The 19,813-nt window shown below is 42.4% G+C and overlaps 1 protein-coding gene across 19 annotated transcripts in view; it reads left to right on the top strand.

The window, feature by feature from the left end:
- DLG2 (discs large MAGUK scaffold protein 2) overlaps positions 1-19,813 on the top strand; it is a 1,617,582-nt gene that overhangs the window by 1,570,286 nt on the left and 27,483 nt on the right. For 14 of the 19 annotated variants that reach the window (XM_090030660.1, XM_090030651.1, XM_090030653.1 and 11 more), the window contains one exon: positions 15,350-15,449. In XM_090030660.1, coding sequence (XP_089886786.1) covers positions 15,350-15,449 — 100 coding nt within the window. Of the gene's footprint in view, positions 1-15,349; positions 15,450-16,556; positions 16,603-19,813 lie in introns of all 19 variants that reach the window. The other 5 variants (XM_090030654.1, XM_090030656.1, XM_090030662.1 and 2 more) reach the window with 1 other exon arrangement.

Here is a 19,813-nt window from a genome sequence, read left to right on the forward strand (position 1 = left end):
GTTTCATGGAGCTAGCACAAGCCAGGGGTGAATTTAATCCTTGGACTCCAGCTTACAGTAACTCTAAGCTTTGTTCTGAATTTTTTGCTATTTACTTTCCTTACCTTGTTGGGCAAGTTTCTTCCATTGCTTCAGCTCGTTAGAAAGGCTGCTGCAATCTACACTGTAGGCTGCCTGTGTGCTCAGGCAATGGAACCTGGGTGATGGAACGGCACTTACCCTGGATGCAGCCACCTGGTTATATGGTATATATAAGTCTTAGCATAATATAATATATTGCCAGGGGATCTCAAGGCACTTTCAAAGATGTGCCATAATTTAATAGTGCAGTCTGCTGTGCCCATCTCACAACTGAAAGTGAGGGAGACACATGAGTCTTCAGTTTTGATTTGCACAACTGCAGTAATACTGACAGCTCTAGGCAGGGAGGTGTCATGCCATAAAGAACATGCTTTTCTAATAATGAAATAGTTTGAGAATATTATACAGATGCTTTCAGGTCAAATTTGGCCCTGAATTTACTTTTTTATAAATACAGGTTACATCTGAGATGATGACCAACAGAAATAAGTTGTTAGGCATTAAAACAATATTTGAAAGAAACTTGGAAGTATTTTCAATTCAAACCGGGCTGCACTGCATTAGTATAAATGATGAATAAAGTGAAGCTTACAAGCATATTGGGATAGGGGAGGGAAATGCGAAATACTCAATAAATAGGAATGGACTCTATTTATGCAGCAGAGCACCTGTCTGCATACAAGCAGCCTGGAAAGTTAAACAAATGTGAAGGCAGCATAAAGAAAAAATCAAAATATAAGTTTTAGGTATGCATTGTTATATAGTCTTTACAGTCACTGTAACCTCACACTAGTTAGTTAAAGGGGCATATACTGTTTATCATGAGCTACAATATGATACCAAGCAATGTGTTCTAATAACATGGGTGGGCATCTTCAAATACTATTTGCTACTTTGCAACTGTCAGAGAGAATCCATGGAAGTCGCTTACCTAGATGGTACACAGCATACGTGTGAATGGCATGTTGTAGATTAAATATAATAGAGCAATACTGAAAATTTCCTGGCACACTCAGAATACCTGTGTTCATACCTCCATTATCTTCATAGTGATCTGCCTCTTCTCTGAGAAAATCAGTGCTAAATTTAACTCTACACATGCTCCTTTTATAACATGTGGCCTTGTACCCTGAATTAAACCTGAGGAAAGCTGCAGTATGTTTAAATACATTAACTCAAGAGTTAATTGACTTATTCTCTGAACTGCATCTATGGAATTCTGTGCCACTGGTTGAAAAGAAAGAAAATGGCTTGCCGAGCTAGTGTTGTCAATGTACTGAATATAATATGGTTTTGGCAGGAGATCCACAGAGAAGTAGATTTCAGTATTAACACTCTTTGGGATGAATGGACCAGTTCAGGCTTCTCATGTTTCAGGAAACCTGCAAACCCAATTTTAAAATCTTTTAGGAATACAAAAATTCCCATGCAAGTTCAGACCAAGGTCCATCTAACCCAATATTCTGTCTCTGGCCATGATCACAGTATCAGAGGCATATCAGCATTACACCCAAGGGAGAAGGAGTTCCCAGACACTGGGACAATTCTCCATCTCTCTCTCTTCTTCTCTTTTCGATGTATGAAAACTCCTTCTCCCTTGGACAAGACTTCACTCTTCAGCAGCCCCTGGCAGCTTCTTCCCCCCAAACCAGCCTAGCTCACCTTATAGCCCTTTGTATGACATTACCCTGGTCTTGTCCAGTCAGAGTGCCACACTCCAGTTCCTCTCCCAGCCAATGGGCCTCTGCTTGCCCTGGCCAATGAGTCCAGAGGGTTTTACAAATTTTCCCCAGATGCAGGCCCTAGCTTGCCATGTGCTCAGCACATGGCCAAAATACAGGGGCCATCTTGCCCACATAAAATACATGAATAAAAGTAAACCCACAATATAGAACCCAAGTGTTTCTATGGGTGTTACATATGGAAAGTGCCAGAACCCCAGAGAATGCTAAGGCAAGGCGGAGGTATAAATGGATAGTCCTTTGCCCTGGGTATCAGCAGTACACAGGGTAACAGCTATAGCCGGGCTGCCAGAAGTGGTATAGTGGCTAGGAGAGCAATGGTGGCAGTTGCTATTTTCATAGATTCATTGATTCTAGGGTCAGAAGGGACCTCAACACATCATGGAGTCCAGCCCTCTGGCCTGGGCAGGAAAGAGGGCTGGGGTCAGATCACTCCAGCCAGATGCTTATTCAACCTTCTCTTAAAGACCCCCAAGGTAGGGAGAGCACCATCTCCCTGGGAAGCCCATTCCAAATTCTGGCCACCCTTACAGGGAAGAAGTTCTTCCTAATGTCTATCCTAAAATGTGCCCCCTTAAATCACACTCTGGGGTTGTGGCCCAGTTGCCTCCTCTTAGTTATTCTGCTAAGGCGAGGTCTTTTTTTTTGTCTCTTTGAGACCAGATTAAGCTATGAAGCTGTTTATTTTCAGCTCTGAAGCCTAAACACAGATATTTTAACTGAAAGCTGAGTGCCTATTTTGATGCCCTGACTCCCAGAGCCAGGCCCTTGGCATGTGCTTAAAGTGCTTATTAATCCAGCTCTGTGTCCAGAAATACTTAATTTTCCTCTTTTCCTCTTCATTTGAGTACTTAATCATGCAACTTTAATGTAGTTCATATTTAAGTGGAAGTATTCATTGCTTCCTCTACACTGAACGGACCAAAGGTTAAGTCCATTTAGTCTGATGCTTATGTCTTTAGGCTTTCCTCTCAGCCAGCATTTTACAAAGGCAAGATCCTAAAGTTCCTGCTCTAAATTATTCTGCCTACACAGTCATTCTTTTTCTGCACTGCCTATTATCTCACAAAGTTGTTTGAACACATAGGGCCTTTGTACATGTGACAAAATTGCCCCTTCTAGTGGTTTAATTCCCCCTTTTTAGTGATTTATTTGTGCAACAGTGTACATGTGCAGTGGCATATTATGATTAAATTTAGTAACAGTGTATACCTGCAGCAGTGTATTTTGATTTAACTGACATTTTATGTAGCAAAGTAAAACACATCCAATGTATTTAAGTTTGCTATGTAACAAATTGCAGTGATATTCATCCCATGTATAAGGGCCCATACAAGGCAAGTCCCCCAAGCACAATGGTAGTAAGGTTCCAGACAATGAAGAATGGAGTTCTTTTAAAGAGCCCAGATAACTAAATATATTTTATCCAGCAGATCAGATTAATTGGAAATCAAAATCAGGAGCTTTACTGGAAAGCTAAAGAACAACCAATATTCACTTGCAAACCAAGGCTTTGTTGTTCATGAGAAATTAATAAAAATGAGCTCAGAAATATCTCACCAAAGCCAAAATCCAGTGCTCAAGATGAAAAAAAAAATGGTCTAGTAGATAACAAAGCAAATGTGAAGTGTCATGGGCACATGCAAGTGATAAGGACACCAGGTTTTTGTCATTGGCTACAGGCAGACTTCCACTACTGATGCTTTATGCCAAAGGAGACTCATTACTCATAATTATGGAACAACAGGCAAGTACCTCAGCAATATAACCTAGCATGGAATGTAAGGAGAAGCCAGCCAATTCTTTCTGTTGAAATGAATTATCCAGTTGACTTGGCACAATATTGCCAAAACAACAATCACATTTTAATAATGCCAATTAAATTTTTATTGCTAGAGAAGACCATAAAGGACAGGCTGAGGGAGAACTACAAAGTGACTGTATTTCTTAGTTCACTCACCCAGGCAGTCCAATCTGCAGTTTAGGCTGGAATACGGTCCAACTTTATGATGACTCTATAGGCTGTTAGTCACAGAATCTTAGAAAGTAGTGCTGGAAAAGGTCATCTCATTCTTTCCTCTCTATTCCCTGCAAATGCAGCACTATTCCCCATGGTACTTATTATTAGTAGATTTGTTTTAAATTTGCAAAACAATAGGTTTCTCCACTTCCCTTGCAGGAGACTTTTCTGCTTCCTGACCAAGGAGATTTTTTCTTGCCAGGTTGAATAAATCCTTTCCATTTTTATTGTGTACATATTTCAAAGACACCTGAGTGATCCTCTATTTGAATTTTCATTTATCTAGGGTTTGCATACTTAGAACCTGATTTCTGCAAACCCTTACTCAATACAAGGTTACACAGGGTGCATCTACATGTTCATTAATTTGCCATAGTTATTGTACATTAAGGTTAGTACGTGGATCACCAGCACTAACTCAATCTGCAGTAACTTGTGCTACTGCACAGCAGCACTGGCACACGGGTTTTTAGTGATGCTTACTGTGCAGTAGCCTAATACTACTGCGCAGTAGCATAATGGCGTGGTTTTTGGCTGACATGCTACTGCGCACAGCTATTAGCCTGCTGTGCAGTTGGCATCTTGTGTAGACATGCCCAGTGGTGAGTAAACCTACTGAGTGCTGGTGGCATACTCACTTGCATGGAGTTTGGTGAACGGTTGCAGGACAGTGCACTTAGTTTTTAAATCTCTTCTCTCATCAGTTTCTCCAGCCTCAGATGATATTTCTTGCCTTAAGCTGAACTGAGAGACTAATTGCTTCAGAGATGCATGAGCTTTCATGGGCAACAATCTTCTTCATCAGATGTGGAATGTCCTGAAATTTCTCAGTGTCTTTTTGGTAACACGAATCCCAAACTGAATACAAGGTGCCAGGCACTTGTGCCATAGCCTTTTAGGAAGGGGATGCCTCCCCTGACCACACTTTGCTTTGTGATATGCAGTTCCTCTGACTATGCAACCCAAAATAATCCCAGCCTTTTGCTGTGTAAAGCTTAGTAGCCTCAGACCTAAATCTGTTGCCCCAAGTTCCTTCCCCCTCCTCCTTGTTTGTTTCTAGTTTGAATTATTTCTCCTTAAACAAATGAATTGCATTTTTCCAAGGCAAATCTCCCATTTTGTCACCTCCCAACCACTCTAACTCATATTGTCTCCCCACCCATGATGGCACTTGCAACGCCTCCCAAACTTGTGGCTGCTGCAAATTTAATCAGCCAGCTTGTCCTGATCTATGCTACTAAATAAACCTGTTGTCAGTCATCTTACACATAGCAATAAACTCCTCATGGCAGGAACTGTCTCTTTGTCATGGGCCTTTACAGCACATGGCAGAGGGGGTCCCTGGCTTCTAAATACACAGTCATGCATAATAACACAGCTGCCGTAATATAAATCCTAAATAATGGCCCCATGAATTTGTGCCTCCAGTTTGATATGTGGCTCCTTGCTACATGCACAAATGAACCATTGAGTTCATTGGTGTCATGCACCATACTTTGGCACTGCCGTGGCATTGGTTTGGAAGGTGGCTTATACAGAGAGGCTGTGTCATGCCCCAATGTGGCACCCCCCCTAACTCAGTCCTGAGACCAGGTGGGCATGTGCTTTTGGTCTCACAGTGCTCACATCTAAACCAATATGGGTGAGTTTTCGGAGAACTTTATGACCCAGTGAATCCTGTACTGAAATCTAAATATCTGACACTCTGCTGCACTGGCTTCTATTGCTCCTTTTGTAATTGAATCAAAAGTTGTTGTCAAGTTGTGTGACAAAATTACTCCTATACAAATCCATGCTGCATGATGTAATTAGTCTCTCAATTTTACATGATTTTTTCTCAAGTCTATTGTTTTATTAGGCATTAAAATTAGTTTTCCTGGGTGGTAAGTGGTGTTAAAGGTTTTTTTGGTTGATTTGATGCCAAACACATATTCAGGGAAATATAAGAAAATCTTAGAAACAGCCCCACAAAATACATATTTCTACATATTAAATAAAATGACCTCTACCTGATGAAGCTGAGAAACGGGGGGGGGGGGGGGCGTTGGCTTATTCTTTTTATATGTCTTTATTGTGTTCCCAAGGTCCAAAGCTCTCTGTAGGTTCACAGGAAAACTAGACAGGCCCACTTATCTTGATCTGAACCTGTTCTAACCCAAAGTTCAATCTATCCTATCAAGACAGATCCTGGTGCAGAATCCAATAAGGAATAGCAATAGCCTGGGTTTTTCCATTGCAGTTGATCTTGACAATAACTGAGAGGCTTTTAAGTAGTAGTGAATAAAGTAAGAGTGTCCCTCTCTCTTTATTGATATGAAAGACCTCAAGAAGTTTGGATGCACCTACAGCTCCAGTCAACCTCGGGCCGTGTGGTCAGATTGAAGGACACAATATGTGCCTCAAGGAAAATACTATGGGGATTGCAATTTAACCAGTTCCCATATGACTTCTACCTAGTGTATTTCTCATCACTACAGTGTCTGAATACCTTCAATGCATTTACCCTCCCAGTGCCTCTGTGAGGTAGGGAAGTGCTATTATCCCCACTTCTCATTTGGGAACTGTTGCACAGAGGTCCTATTGGATCATGGAGAACGAGTTGAATTTGAGTCTCTTCTGGCCAGACAACTGCTCTAGACACTCTCTTTAGATGGTTTTCTTTAGCCTTAGGGACATGTCTGTAATAAAAAAGCAGAGCCCGCCTTAGGGAAAATGGTGCCCAGGGTGAACTTGCATTTTGTCGCTTCCCCACCAGCACCCCCTCCGGTGCTGCCCCAAACCCTGCAAAGTCAGCAGCGCTGCAGGCAGAGGCAGGCGGGCAGGGGCATGAGGCATAGTCTGGCGGGGAGGCAGAGCTGCCCACACTGCCTGACTCAGCTCCTCCTGAGCAGCAGCTGGAGGAGGGGGTGGAGATGGGCTGGGACAGGGCAGAGCAGGGGGAAAGCATTGCTGTGTTTGGCTGTGGGGCACCCCCGACCACAGCACCCTGAGCAGTCACCCACATCACCCACCCCTAGGACTCTGTATAAAAGGACTGTGCTAGGGTATGTCACAGTGAAGCAGTCAATGCCACTCCACAAGATGAAATTTAGCCCCCATAGTGAGGCACTGAGGGCATGACAGATGGACAGTATGTATGTGCAGGTGACAGAGGTTATTGCCATGAGCTGAGCACCATATGAAAGCAGCTACATTACATCCACTTTGGCACTTGCTGGCAGGGTCCTTCACCAGCGTAGACACACTCTTAGTGTTCATAAAGCACTTTCAGTAATTCTTATGGGCAAGGTAGAGTTATTACGTGGTGGGGAAAACTGGTATTATGTGCTCCAATCATGGGCAGATCTAGGATTTTAAAAAGGGGGTGCAGATGGCATGGCATATCATTACATATAACACAACATATATTTTTTCTCCAGTTAAAGAGAACCTAGAAGATTTACTAATATGCCAGGGGGCTAGCACTACATTATTCAGTTTAATATCAAAGCTATTAGTATTGGAATGTACACTGATTTGCTAAAATGATATATAATGTTAAAAAAAACACAACAAACTAGGCAAAAAATAGTCAAAATAGTTCAAAGATACTGCTTCTTTAGTTCTGTAGTCATGATAGTGAAATGTATGTCTCTATTCAGATTCATAAAACAAAACAGAGCTTCCTGAGTGTTTTGACAGTACCCCCATTACTTCACTGTCTGTCCTGTCTAAACTTGGGTTAATATCACCATATCTGAATAAAGGTTTTCAGCTAGAGCTAAAAACACTCTGAAGGGCTGTAAAATAGAAGAGCGATTATCAGGAATGGCCATCAGAGAAAAATTGCAGAACAAAGGAAAGTTTTAAGAGTGAAACATCAAGACTGTGATAAAGGATGGAGAGTCATTAACATTTGTGGAGTGATTTCATAGATTTCATAGACATCAGGGCTGGAAGGGACCTCGGGAGATCGAGTCCAGCCCCCTGCCCAAAGGCAGGAAGTCAGCTGGGGTCATAAGATAAGCATCTGATTTACTCTGGAAGATGTTCAATGTAGGTGCTTGAGCCACCTCCGCTGGCAGACTGTTCCAGCCCTTGGGGGCTCGGACAGTAAAGACTGTTCCAGCCTGAAACGGTCTTGCAGGAGTTTGTGACCGTTCGACCTCGTCATCCTTGGGGCGCTCTGGTGAACAAACGTTCCCCCAGAGCCTGGTGGTCACCCCTGATAAACTTATAGGTGGCCATCAGATCACCCCTGAGCCTGCGCTTTTCCAGGCTAAAGAGTCCCATGGCTCTCAGCCTGTCATCGTAAGATCTGTTTTCCTGACCTCTGATCATGTGCGTGGCTCTCCTGGATTCTCTCAAGCTTCTCCACATCCTTTTTGAATTGTGGAGCCCAAAACTGGACGCAGTACTCCAGCTGCGACCTCACCGAGGCCGAGTACAAGGGGAGAATGACGTCCCGGGATTTGCTCGAGAAGCATCTATGGATGCAAGCCAGCGTTTTGGTCGCTTTACTAGCCGCAGCATCGCATTGGAGGCTCATGTTCATCTTGTGGTCAGTGATGACCCCCAAGTCTCTTTCTTCTGTAGTGCTATCCAACGTAGCACTGCTGAGCCTATAAGGGTGCTGCAGGTTTTTCCTCCCAAGGTGGAGAACCTTGCATTTTTCAGTGTTAAACACCATGAGGTTCTCGTCTGCCCATTTGCTGAGCTTGTCCAGGTCAGCCTGGATCACCCGCCTCTCTTCTGGCATGGATGCTTTGCCCCAAAGTTTGGTGTCATCGGCGAACTTGGCCAGTCCACTCCTGACTCCAATGTCCACATCATTAATGAAGATGTTGAACAGTATGTGTCCGAGGACAGAGCCTTGAGGGACCCCACTGGTCACAGGGCACCACGATGAGTGACTGCCATCAGTTACAACCCTCTGGGTCCGACCACAGAGCCAGTTTCCCAGCCAGCGGATCGTGGTGGAGCCAAGGCCACAACTGGGGAGTTTGGCCAAGAGGTGATCATGGGATACCAGATCAAAAGCTTTTTTGAAGTCAAGATATATGACATCAATCTCTTGTCCCTCGTCCAGGTGATAGGTCACCTGGTCGTAGAAGGAAATAGGATTGGTCAAACAAGACCTACCCGCAACAAACCTGTGCTGGCTATCCCTTAGGATGTTGGCCTCGGCCAGTCCCTCAAGGATGGCCTCCTTAATAAACTTTTCTAAGATCTTCCCCAGGATAGAAGTCAGGCTAATGGGCCTGTAGTTAGCCGGATCCACTCTCCTCCCTTTCTTGAAGATTGGCACCACATTGGCCTTCTTCCAGTCTTCGGGCACTACACCAGAGCGCCAGGAGTTTTCAAAGATCCGTGCCAGGGGCTGGGCTATGACGCTCGCCAGCTCCTTGAGTACCCTGGGGTGCAGATTGTCAGGGCCGGCTGACTTGAAGGTATCCAGCTTCTCAAGGTGTTCTTTCACGAGGTCAGCATTTATGGAGGGTAGGGGATCCCCCTCACCTGGATCTCCCTGTCCCATAGCAGGCATGGGCGTCCCATGGGACTGATGAAAGACTGATGCAAAGCACCTATTTAATAGGTTGGCTTTTTCCTGGGTGTCAGTTGCCAGTTGCCCCATCTGGTTTAGCAGGGGTCCAATGTTGCCCTTGCTTTTCCTTCGGCTCCCCACATATCTGAAAAAGGACTTTTTGTTGTCCTTGATGCTTGAAGCTAGTTGGAGTTCAGTTGCAGACTTGGCTTTCCTGGTTTGCTCCCTGCAGGACCGGACCAGTGCAGAATAATCCTCCTTGGAGGTGAATCCCATCCTCCATCCTTTGTAGGCTTTCCTTTTTAGCCGCAGGAGGTCTGCTAGGTCCCTGGAGAGCCAGGAGGGCTGCTGTGCCTTCTTGCTGCCTTTCCTCCGTGTTGTAATAGATTTAGCTTGTGCACTGAGGATCGCTTCTTTGAGAAGCAACTACTCTTCTTGAACTCCCATCTCCCTGGGGTCATGGTCCCTAAGGGCCTGACCGACAAGCCTCTTGAGCTTTTCAAAGTCGGCTTTTCTGAAGTCAAGGACTTCTGTGTTGCTGACTGACTTGCCAGCTTTACGGAGGATGGTGAAGGTGATCAGCTCGTGGTCGCTGTCACCCAGCTTCCCATCGATCACTAGGTCACCGATTAGGTCATCCCCCGTAGCCAGTACCAGGTCGAGCAGTGCCTTGCCTCTCGTTGGCCCATAGACTTCTTGAGTCAGGTAGAGGTCATCCACGCACGAGAGAAAGATTTGTGACTGCTCGGATTTTGCTGAGTGATCTTCCCACGAGATGTCCGGGTAATTGAAGTCACCCATGACAACCAAGGTCATGGAGCAAGCGGCCTCAGTCAGTTCCGGGGCGAACTCCTGGTCAAGCTCAAGACTTTGAGTGGGAGGTCTGTAGTAGACTCCCACCGTTGTGTCCCCTGTGCCGTATTCCCCACGAATTTTTACCCAGGGGGTCTTTAGCTATCCATGCTGGTCGCCAACAGCAGCTTGCAGGGACATGTAGCTTTCCTTCACATAGAGAGCTACACCCCCGCCCCTTTTGTCAACACGATCCCTCCTGTACAGGGTATAGCCCTCTATACCCATGGTCCAGTCATGGGTGGAGTCCCACCAGGTCTCCGTTATCCCAATGACATCATAAGTCTTTGCACTGAGCAGGAGGACAAGCTCCTCCTGCTTGTTGCCCAGGCTCCTGGCATTAGTGTACAGGCAGGCAAGTGTCCCCTTGGGGGCTCTTGCCTTGCCCACAGATTGTGCCAGGGCTGGGGCAGGGGTGGGCTCCCTTAAGTGCCTTGGTCTGCTGGCTTTGCAAGGGCCGTTCAGCGGGCCAGCAGGGGCAGTAGTCCCCCCATCCCCCAGCGGGCTTAGTTTAAAACCCGGTGAAGCAGGTCAGCCAGCCTGGCTGAGAAGAGCCTCCTCCCCAGGGGGGAGAGGTGGAGGCCATCTCTTCCCAGCAGCTCGCTGCCTCTCTCGCCAAGGAGCGGGCTGTGGTCGTGGAAGCCAAAGCCTTCCCGATGACACCAGCACCACAGTCTTTGGTTCACTACGTAGATCCTCCTCTCCCTCCTCAGCCCATAGCCCGAGACTGGGAGGATCGACGAAAACACCACCTGAGCTCCCAGACCTCTAAGCCCTGCTCCCAAATCCCTGTAGCACCTCATGACCTGGCTGGGGGTGCTCCGAGCCATGTCATTGGTGCCCATGTGAATAACGAGCATGGGATAGTGGTCTGTGGGCCACTGTGGGCCAGTGGAGAGAAATTAGCAGGAATTATGAAAATAATACTGAGCCATGAAGTCAATTAACCCTCTCAGCACTGCCTGTAGAAAAATGCCACTGTACCTCCTTGGCATTAAAGTTTGGACAAGCAAAAATCAAAGGAGGTAGGGTAAAACAACACCACTGAAGCACCCCTCCTTCCCCCCCACCTAGATTAGATGACCTTAGGAGATCCTTTCCATCCCTACTTTCTTATGATCCTGGGTGTATTTACACGAGACGCTAACGGTATAGTAGGTTAATTCTAGTGTGCATTAGCATGGCGTGAAAAACCATGCTAATGCACTAGTGCACAGCAGAATTAGTACAATTAGTCTACTGTCCATTAGTGTCACTTAAAAAGCATGTGCCTGCACTAATGCGCAGTAGCGCTGATTGCGACACATAAAGTTAGTATCTGTGATTACAGGTACTAAACTTAATGTGCCCTAATTATGGCTTTTAATGAACATATAGACGCACCCCCTGTGGCGCTAATAAGATCAAGAAAATAAGATACAGAGACCATATGAGAAAGAAGCTTGAGGCTGAGTGATTTATTTGCTAAGTGGAGATGTTTTTTACTAAAACACAATGATCAGTCTTGGAGTACAGCCACCAGAGTAATAATGGGATGAGTGTGATGTTTCCCTCTACTAAAAAATTCTTCTGTTTACCTTTTGCACAGATATGTCAAAATACTACTTAAAATGTGTTTTTCATACTTTATTTGCCAATTATTTGTAGTGCAGCTTCACTTAGAAAAAGATTCACTGATCATAAAAAATGTAATTTTACATTAAAATGAGGGAAATTCTTTAGGATAAAAAAAAACAGACCAGAGTATTAGCTAGACATGATTATTTGAATGTCTGTCACAACCTGGAAGGTATTAAACCCAAAGCAGCTAAACACAACTGGTAACCAAAGGGGTTTTTATTGAAGGGAGAGTCGAGAGTGTGTTTCTTATAGGTGCGTCTTTTCTGGGAGGCAGAGAGCAAGGATTAGGCCTAATTGCTTTTGTTCCAGGAATGTTAAATCACTGTGAAAGCAGTGTTTTGTCATCTAGTTTCATATGCTACAGCTATATTGTATTAAGGATACAATATAAGAATTCAAAATCTGATTTGCTTTGGGTATCGCAGATGTCTGATAACAAACCTGCCAGATAGGAAAATATTTGGCATTTTTCATTCTGTAGTTTCTAATGGGTTAGTGGTGGCCCCTGTACACCGAGGCAAAAAGAATATCCATTGTTCAAAAGGAGATATGTGTCTGTATTAAAAGCAGATCTCAAAATGTCTTGAATGAATGTTAGGGTTACTTCTTAAGCTTTTCCCAGGAGAAATCCTGGGTCTTATACATCAGTCCTTTTTAAGGCATTCTTCCATTGACTTTGGGAATTTTACCTGAGTAAGGCCAGCAATATCAGTCCCACTCTTGGTCCTTGAAGGCAGAATTTGCAGCTTCGGCACCAAGATGAGAAACAGCAAACACCTGACTCTCACTTATTCTGTGGTGTGTCTGTGATGCCTTAACAGCTCACAGAGGCCCAAGCAGAAATGAGGATCAGGTCCAGAATATTTTAAAGAGCTTCAAGTTTTAGCCTGTCTCCCCTGCATCTGGTGTTATCTTTCTTTTTTCATGTCCAGTCTCATCTGACCAACAGGCATTCCTATAACCTATGAGGACTGCTTGCTTAAGTGTCTGTAGGACCGAGCCTCTAGATGTTAAATTCCATGGGGGAGGGACAGGGATCCTGATCTGGATCTCATTTATTGCTGTATTTATTTAGTGGGAGACTAGGATCATATCCCTCCTTACCTTTTATCTGCCTAAGCGGCTTGAGCATTCGCAGTGCTGAGCAATGCTTGTTCATCTGAGTCAAGTTGGTAGGATCAGATCCAGCTTAGGCCTTTACAAAGTTTGTATGAATGTTTATTGTTTTAGTTCTAGTTCACATTACTACATTACATTATGGTGCCATGTGTGATGATTTCCATGACTGTAGCTATAGACTATTGGATGAGAATTTTTTTATACATGGATAAATAAAATAATAGATCAAGAGGCAGCTTTATTTAGGAGTGCATGTTCTAAGGACTATGACTTATAAACAGTAAAGCTGTTAATATCGTTCTCTCTGATTACTAATTAAATGGATTTTGCTTTCCTAAATTGAAACAAAATAATAGCAAACCAAAAAAAATCCTCAAATTGCCACAGAAGCAAGGCTTATAATGGTATAATACATGAGTAATTAGAACTATGTCAGATGGTGGAAAAGCCTTCAAGACAAATATACTTCTGGTTGAAATGTATGTTTTGAAGTTTTTGCTCTAGGTTGCTGAGAAAATTATTTTCAAAGAAAATATAATTTATAAATGTGAACCATAATAGTTTATTGTCATGATGCCTCAAATGAACCACAGCTTATTTATATATCAATTTAATAACATTCCTTTTAATTCCAATCTGAAAAGACATATGGTAATGAAATATTTGTCATTTTAGACCACTTTGCTTTTTTAGGTATTATTTTGTACATATTTTTTCCTTTAAAAGCGTGATGCCTTTAGTATTATTATGTCAGAATAATCATAACAGGCAACATTTTCATGATCCAGGAAATGTTAACATGTTACATGCCTTGCTTTGAAAAGATAAATGATTGCAGAAAACACATTTTAATTTCCATTATCATCTGGAGGTCATTTAAGCGATGTGATTTGCATGCTTGACCCTGTTTTCACCTCCAAACAACTTCAGTCCTTCATGTCCATTTTTTAAATCTCTGGCTCTATTTCAAATTTGTATTGTTTTGAATTTGCATGCTCCCTGTATTACCCATGCATGACACACGCATTAATTTCCAGTTGAATGTGTGCATACTTGGAGACATTCATGGCCCATTTTTTCTTTCGTGTGTATTTTTTTCTTTTGTTTTCAGTTTCTAAAGTTAAATATGCTTGAAATGTAAAAGTGGCATGAAACTTTTGTGACACAAGTGAACAACTAATTTTGAAGAGGATTTTTAAGTAGTTAAAACTTCACCCTTCAAAAATGTATTCTGTTCCAGAACACCTTCTTTTGGCACATCTTCTTTTCAGAATTTAACCAAATAAATTCCATTATCAGACCCTAAACTTGTTCCCTTGTATAATTAGGACCAAATCTTGGTCAGTGTATTCACAGAGACAGTTCTAGTGACATTGGATTATTTACTTAATTGTGATGAAACATAATTGGCTTCTTATGCCTCCTGGCCATATCCTGCTACCATTTAATGTAACGCCATGAATGCTTGCAGCTCTGTTTAATATCTCTTCTAACAAAAAATGCCTATTTGTTTTACATTCCATTTGCCAAATGATGGCAGGCAATGCCTCTGAATTTGTTATAAAGTATTGTACAGCAGTGGAATTCGATATCTAAATGACATAAAGCTGGTCTCCTGTGCACAGGAGACTAATGAATGAGTAGAAGCTCATACTGAAATGAAAGTCATTTCCTTTAACTTGCTTGAACAAGTCATTGAATTATACCTCATAAATTACAAAATTAAGGAGGAAAATAAGACTGATTTTGAAAGCTGAAACAGCTGCCAAAAAGTGTACATTTTAATTGGCACAGAGCCGAATCTATGCATCTACTGGAAATGAAACACGAGACCCATTCAATGGCTTCTTTTAGCCACTGAATGAATTATGAGCACTGTTTACTCTGATTAAGTTCTCATTGTCTGATCGTGAGGCATCCTGAGACCCCCGCAAGTCCCACTGACCTCAGTTTAAGTGGCAGATGCTCAGTGCTTAGACAATCACGTGCCCTATAAAGGGCTGAACCAAAACCCTGGATTCAAATACCCCCAAACTAAAGGGAGTGGGATCAGAATCCACAACCAGATCTGGATCCAAATCCTGTTATAATTGTTACAATGAACACAACCAAAACCCTTTATCTGAATGAGCCCATGCTTGGGAGTTCCAAAACCTGGAGCTAAAAACTGTGTTTTGAGCCCGGTAATGAAATGGATCCAGTCTGCAACATGTTTTGCCGTTTAAGCTGCAGTGCCTGGTGAAAATCATTTGTGATTCTTTGTGACTTGGTTTGGACCAATTTTGAGTCGCTACAGTTCTCTCCACTTTTACAAACTAGTTGTTTTGTCAGCATGAGTGTGACAACAATTAGACGTCCCTGTTTTTGCCCCATGCCTTTTCTCCTTCACAGTCATTCAATGACAAGCGTAAAAAGAACTTCATCTTTTCACGAAAATTCCCATTCTACAAGAGCAAGGAGCAGAGTGAGCAGGAAACAAGTGATCCAGAACGTAAGTAACCTCTTGGAGACCATGTCACGTGCAGCACAAAAATGGGTGACACGCATGACACCAGCACCCCACACGTCTAGGCAAACAACTAGCAAAGGCAGGCAGGCGAGGTATTACTACTGTGACCAATGCATGACTGCAGTTTGGATCCAGCTGGTGCTTCCTTCCCTTGAACCAATCTTTTCAGAATAAGAATAAAGCAGTGCCTTTGGCTTTTGGCTGAATGTATAAATGCCTTCCCCTTCTGAAATTTTGCTGGGCTTTTTCTTTCTTGTTTCTTTGTTTGTTTGCTTTTTTGGTTTGGTTTTCTTTTGTTTTTGATGGTTCTTAAAATATAATTGTATCTTAAAGTGTTCCAATCCAGAACTGGCCTAAATTAGCTTAAATCAATTGGGATTAAATGATTATATAGAATTATTTTTGGGTTTTTTTAAAAAAAGCAACCCAGGTACTCTTTTTGTAATATTTGTAGCCTTCAGGAATTTGTATAGGTGGCTGCAATCTCCACATTAATTACCACTGATCACTTTTGGTCGATGTTTTAGCCATAAGCTAAGAACTTCACTCAGTAGTGCTTTCTATTGTCAATACGGTTAGTTCCTCACGGTAAACTGCAAAACTTAAGAAAACCTAGGAAATGTAGTCCTCTGCGTAGAATGATCACCCACTGCTGACCTTAATTTTATATTCTGGATGTCCCAAATTATTTAATGTATGTGCAGGGAGAATTTCATTTCTTTCTGTTCAAAACTCTTTCCCTGCTAATTGAATCTGGGGTTTCTACCGTGGGTTTGTTATTGTTTGGAGTTTTGTTTTTGCTTTTGTTTGGGGTTTTTGTTTGCGGGATTTTTTATTTTTTTTTGTTTGGCTTCTTGCTCCTTTAACCATAGCGGCAAAGGCCACCTAATGGTCACTGTCTTTTTCATTGGCAATATTACTTTGGAATTCGGGCTTGACGTTGTTTCAAACCAGAGAAAGCAGGGATCCAGATTGCTCAATCTGCATGGTCCGTCATGGTAGTATCCATTTCAACTCCACTGACTTCTTCCTTCCTCTTCTGCGGCTGTTCTTCCTTTCTCATTGCTCTCTCTGGGGACTTCCGTGCAGGACATCCCCGGATTAGGTGACGACGGTTATGGAACAAAGACTCTGAGTAAGTTCCCAGGAATGGTCACTGTAACTTCTCTTTGTTTTGTTTTGTTTTGGCTTTTGTTCCTTCTCTGAGGACCTTTCACTCCTAGCATGCACAAGATAGAGTTTTATTTGTTACCCAGCTGTGAATGCACCAAAAACTATGTTTCAATTGTTTTGTTATGCATGGATCTTAAATAACATACAGCGTATCAAACAGATATTTTTAGCTGTGTTTCAATAACACCTTTTGTTTCTGACAGTATGTTATTCTTACCATCATGGCAGTTCTGTAGACAGTACCCTACCTAGAACATGTACCGCTGCCAAGAACGTACCTTTCAGCAATAATCCCTATTGATTTAATGGGAAAGTTAAACATTTTAGCTTGGTTCCATCCTGAGAAGATCAGTAGACAATTATTTTATGCTGTTGCATCTGCATTTTCAGATTTTTTGCATGGGAGTGTTTGTTACTTTGCTGAATTTTAGATTAGTACTTGGTTGTTAATGGAAGAAACCACTTGCAGATGAGAAGACATGCCTTCTCCATGACTTATTTCAGAGTCATTTCACCATTAGCAACCTATTCTTTGTCATGTAAACTCAAATGGTTTCTTTTTCTGGTATGCAGTGATTCTGCTTCAGGAGCTGATCTCAAAGAGCGTGCAGCCTTTTTGTCAGATGACTGTTCACAAATCATTTGTTTCTTGTATAGTCAGACCAAGCAAATTGTACAGAAGGAACTATTTGCAATGACTTCCATATACTTTGATACATTATATGCTGTATCCAGCTCTGACTAATTTCAACAAATTACCATTTATATGTGTATTGGCTGTTTTCGTCTTTCACTGCTTATTCTTTTTCTTAGGCACCAATTAATTGAAGCAAAATATAGATGAATGTTGCCACTGCATCACCTACTGTTCTGTATGTGCTTTTGATTACAGGAATGCACTCATACACACAAGCCTTCGAAGTTACTCAATTCCTGTGTGTTTTGTTTTTTGTTTTTTGAGAGAGACTTTCAGTCATACTGTGGTTGACTTTCCCTTTGAAAAATGAAAGCTTTATCTCTTGTAGAGTGGAAGCACAGTGCTAATTTTCTGGCTGATGTGCAACAAAGGTCATTGTCATCAGCCTTTGGACTGTGCCACAACTGAATAGTTTGAGGAAAGTATCCTCAAAATTAATGTAAATACTTCTTCTCACTGTATAAAATGAAGCAGAATTCATCTGATTAGATAAACCCATTGAAACAACTGTGGCCCAAGAAAGACAAGTATTTCAGAATTATCATTTTAAGAGGCAAGGATTTTTTTGGGCAAGCCCTTTTATTGGACCAACTGCATGACTGGGATAAAGTTAGACAAGCTTTCAAATGCAAGGCATTCTGCATCACGTCTGAGATGAAGACCTGATGAAGACCTCAGATCTGATGAAAAATGCCTGGCATTTGAAAGCTTGTCTAACTTTATCCCAACCATGCAGTTGGTCCAATAAAAGGGCTTGCCCAAAAAAATCCTTGCTCACATAATTCCTGGACCGGTATGGTTATAGCATCACTCCAACACTACCATTTTAAATATTGAGTAGGACAGATAACTCTGTCCTATGCTATATATACTTAGGAAAACTAGTGTTGCAGTACTGTATATAGTCTCTAGTTTCTTAGCTTTTAATACTGATTTTAGCTTTCAATTATCAGCACCATTCCAGACCCTTCCAGCCCCATCCCAATTTCCCTGAGACTAAATAAATACATATAACAGGCTATTATTTAATAAAAGCCTTGATGATTCCCTATAAAATGTCAATTTGATGCACCCTTTGTTAATTTCTTCTGAGGGTGTTTTGAAGGAATAGCATTGGGTAAATCTTGCTCAAAATGTGATTCTCTGAAAATAAGCCTTTTGCTAAGCCTGTGGACCAACATTTTCCAGGATTACTTATAATACGTGTCAAATCCTAGGCATTTCTTCAGCCCCATGAACCTTGCTATACACATCCCATGCACAGTTTTCTTTGTGTATTTGGGGAAGGTTATGATGATCAGGGAAGACGGCACAGAGAGGCACTGCTGTGGCATTATCCCCTGGCAAGGCCTTAAGGGAGAAACCCTGGATTATTAATGTTGATTCTACTCTTGCTTCCATGAGTTTCATCCTCTTGCTAGCAGCTGTGCTGTCCGGGCTGGAGCTTATAAATGTGTTTTTCCAACTAGTGGCTCCACCTGATTTCCTGATTTGTTTATTAGGAGGTGGCTTATTCACTTCTCAGTTGTTTATTTAACAACCTACTATTTATACGAACTCTCTCTCATATCTAGTTCCTACTAACCTAATCCAGTACCTTTCCTTTCCACCTATCGTCACTCAGATAGAATATAGGACATTCATTGGCTAATACAAAGTGGCCTCACATCCCTCATGACAAAATGCCATCTTCTTGAAAAAGTAGATGAAGCTCACAAACTCATTCATTGACCGATACAAGTCATAATGTAGGGAGCAGCACATGCCCCTCTATAGACAATCTGGCCCTAATTTTCAAAAGTGGCTTCTCAGTTCCTTGTTACCCAACTTCAAGAAACCAGGGACCTAGGTTTGATCTCAGCTGCCAGCTGAAATCAAACACAGAAACTGGAGTTGCTCAGCATGTGAGCCAGGATAACTTAGAAGCAACTTATAAACTTTAAGACAAAGCTCCTGGAGGCTGCTATTCTAATTCCTCTCGCAACATCCCCTAGGAACTGGCCTCCTCCTGATGGAGTAACCATCTGAGTAGTCCCCCAGCCATGAGAGGTATATTAGCTAGTTACCAATGGTGGGGCTCACCATGTCTTCAGGAATCCCTGCTGTCCACAACCAAAGCACCAGTCCATCATGAGCTGGTGCGTGGTTCTTTTTGTGGTTCCAGTAAAAACTATCCAGAGCTGCCTTTCCCTTCAGAAACCACCAAAATCAGTCCCACACCCAAGTAATCCAGAGAATGTTTCCTTTCCTTTCTTCCAGGCAGGCAGTAGTTTCTGTTGAGTCTCTGTGGAATATATTATGCAGTTTCTTATACCTTTTGCAAAGATCCCCCACTCCTGGCCCAAATATGGGGAGACACTATTCTGAGCAACTGCAGGTGGTGTCTGAAAAGAACATTTCAACAGGCTGTTTTTCATTTTGTCACCACAATTATTTTTTTATGAGGAATGTAAAAAAAGAAAACTAAAGCATTTAG

This window comes from Crocodylus siamensis, chromosome 1, assembly GCF_052110815.1.
Source record: "Crocodylus siamensis isolate JL-2025a chromosome 1, ASM5211081v1, whole genome shotgun sequence".
NCBI classification, from domain to species: Eukaryota; Metazoa; Chordata; order Crocodylia; family Crocodylidae; genus Crocodylus; species Crocodylus siamensis.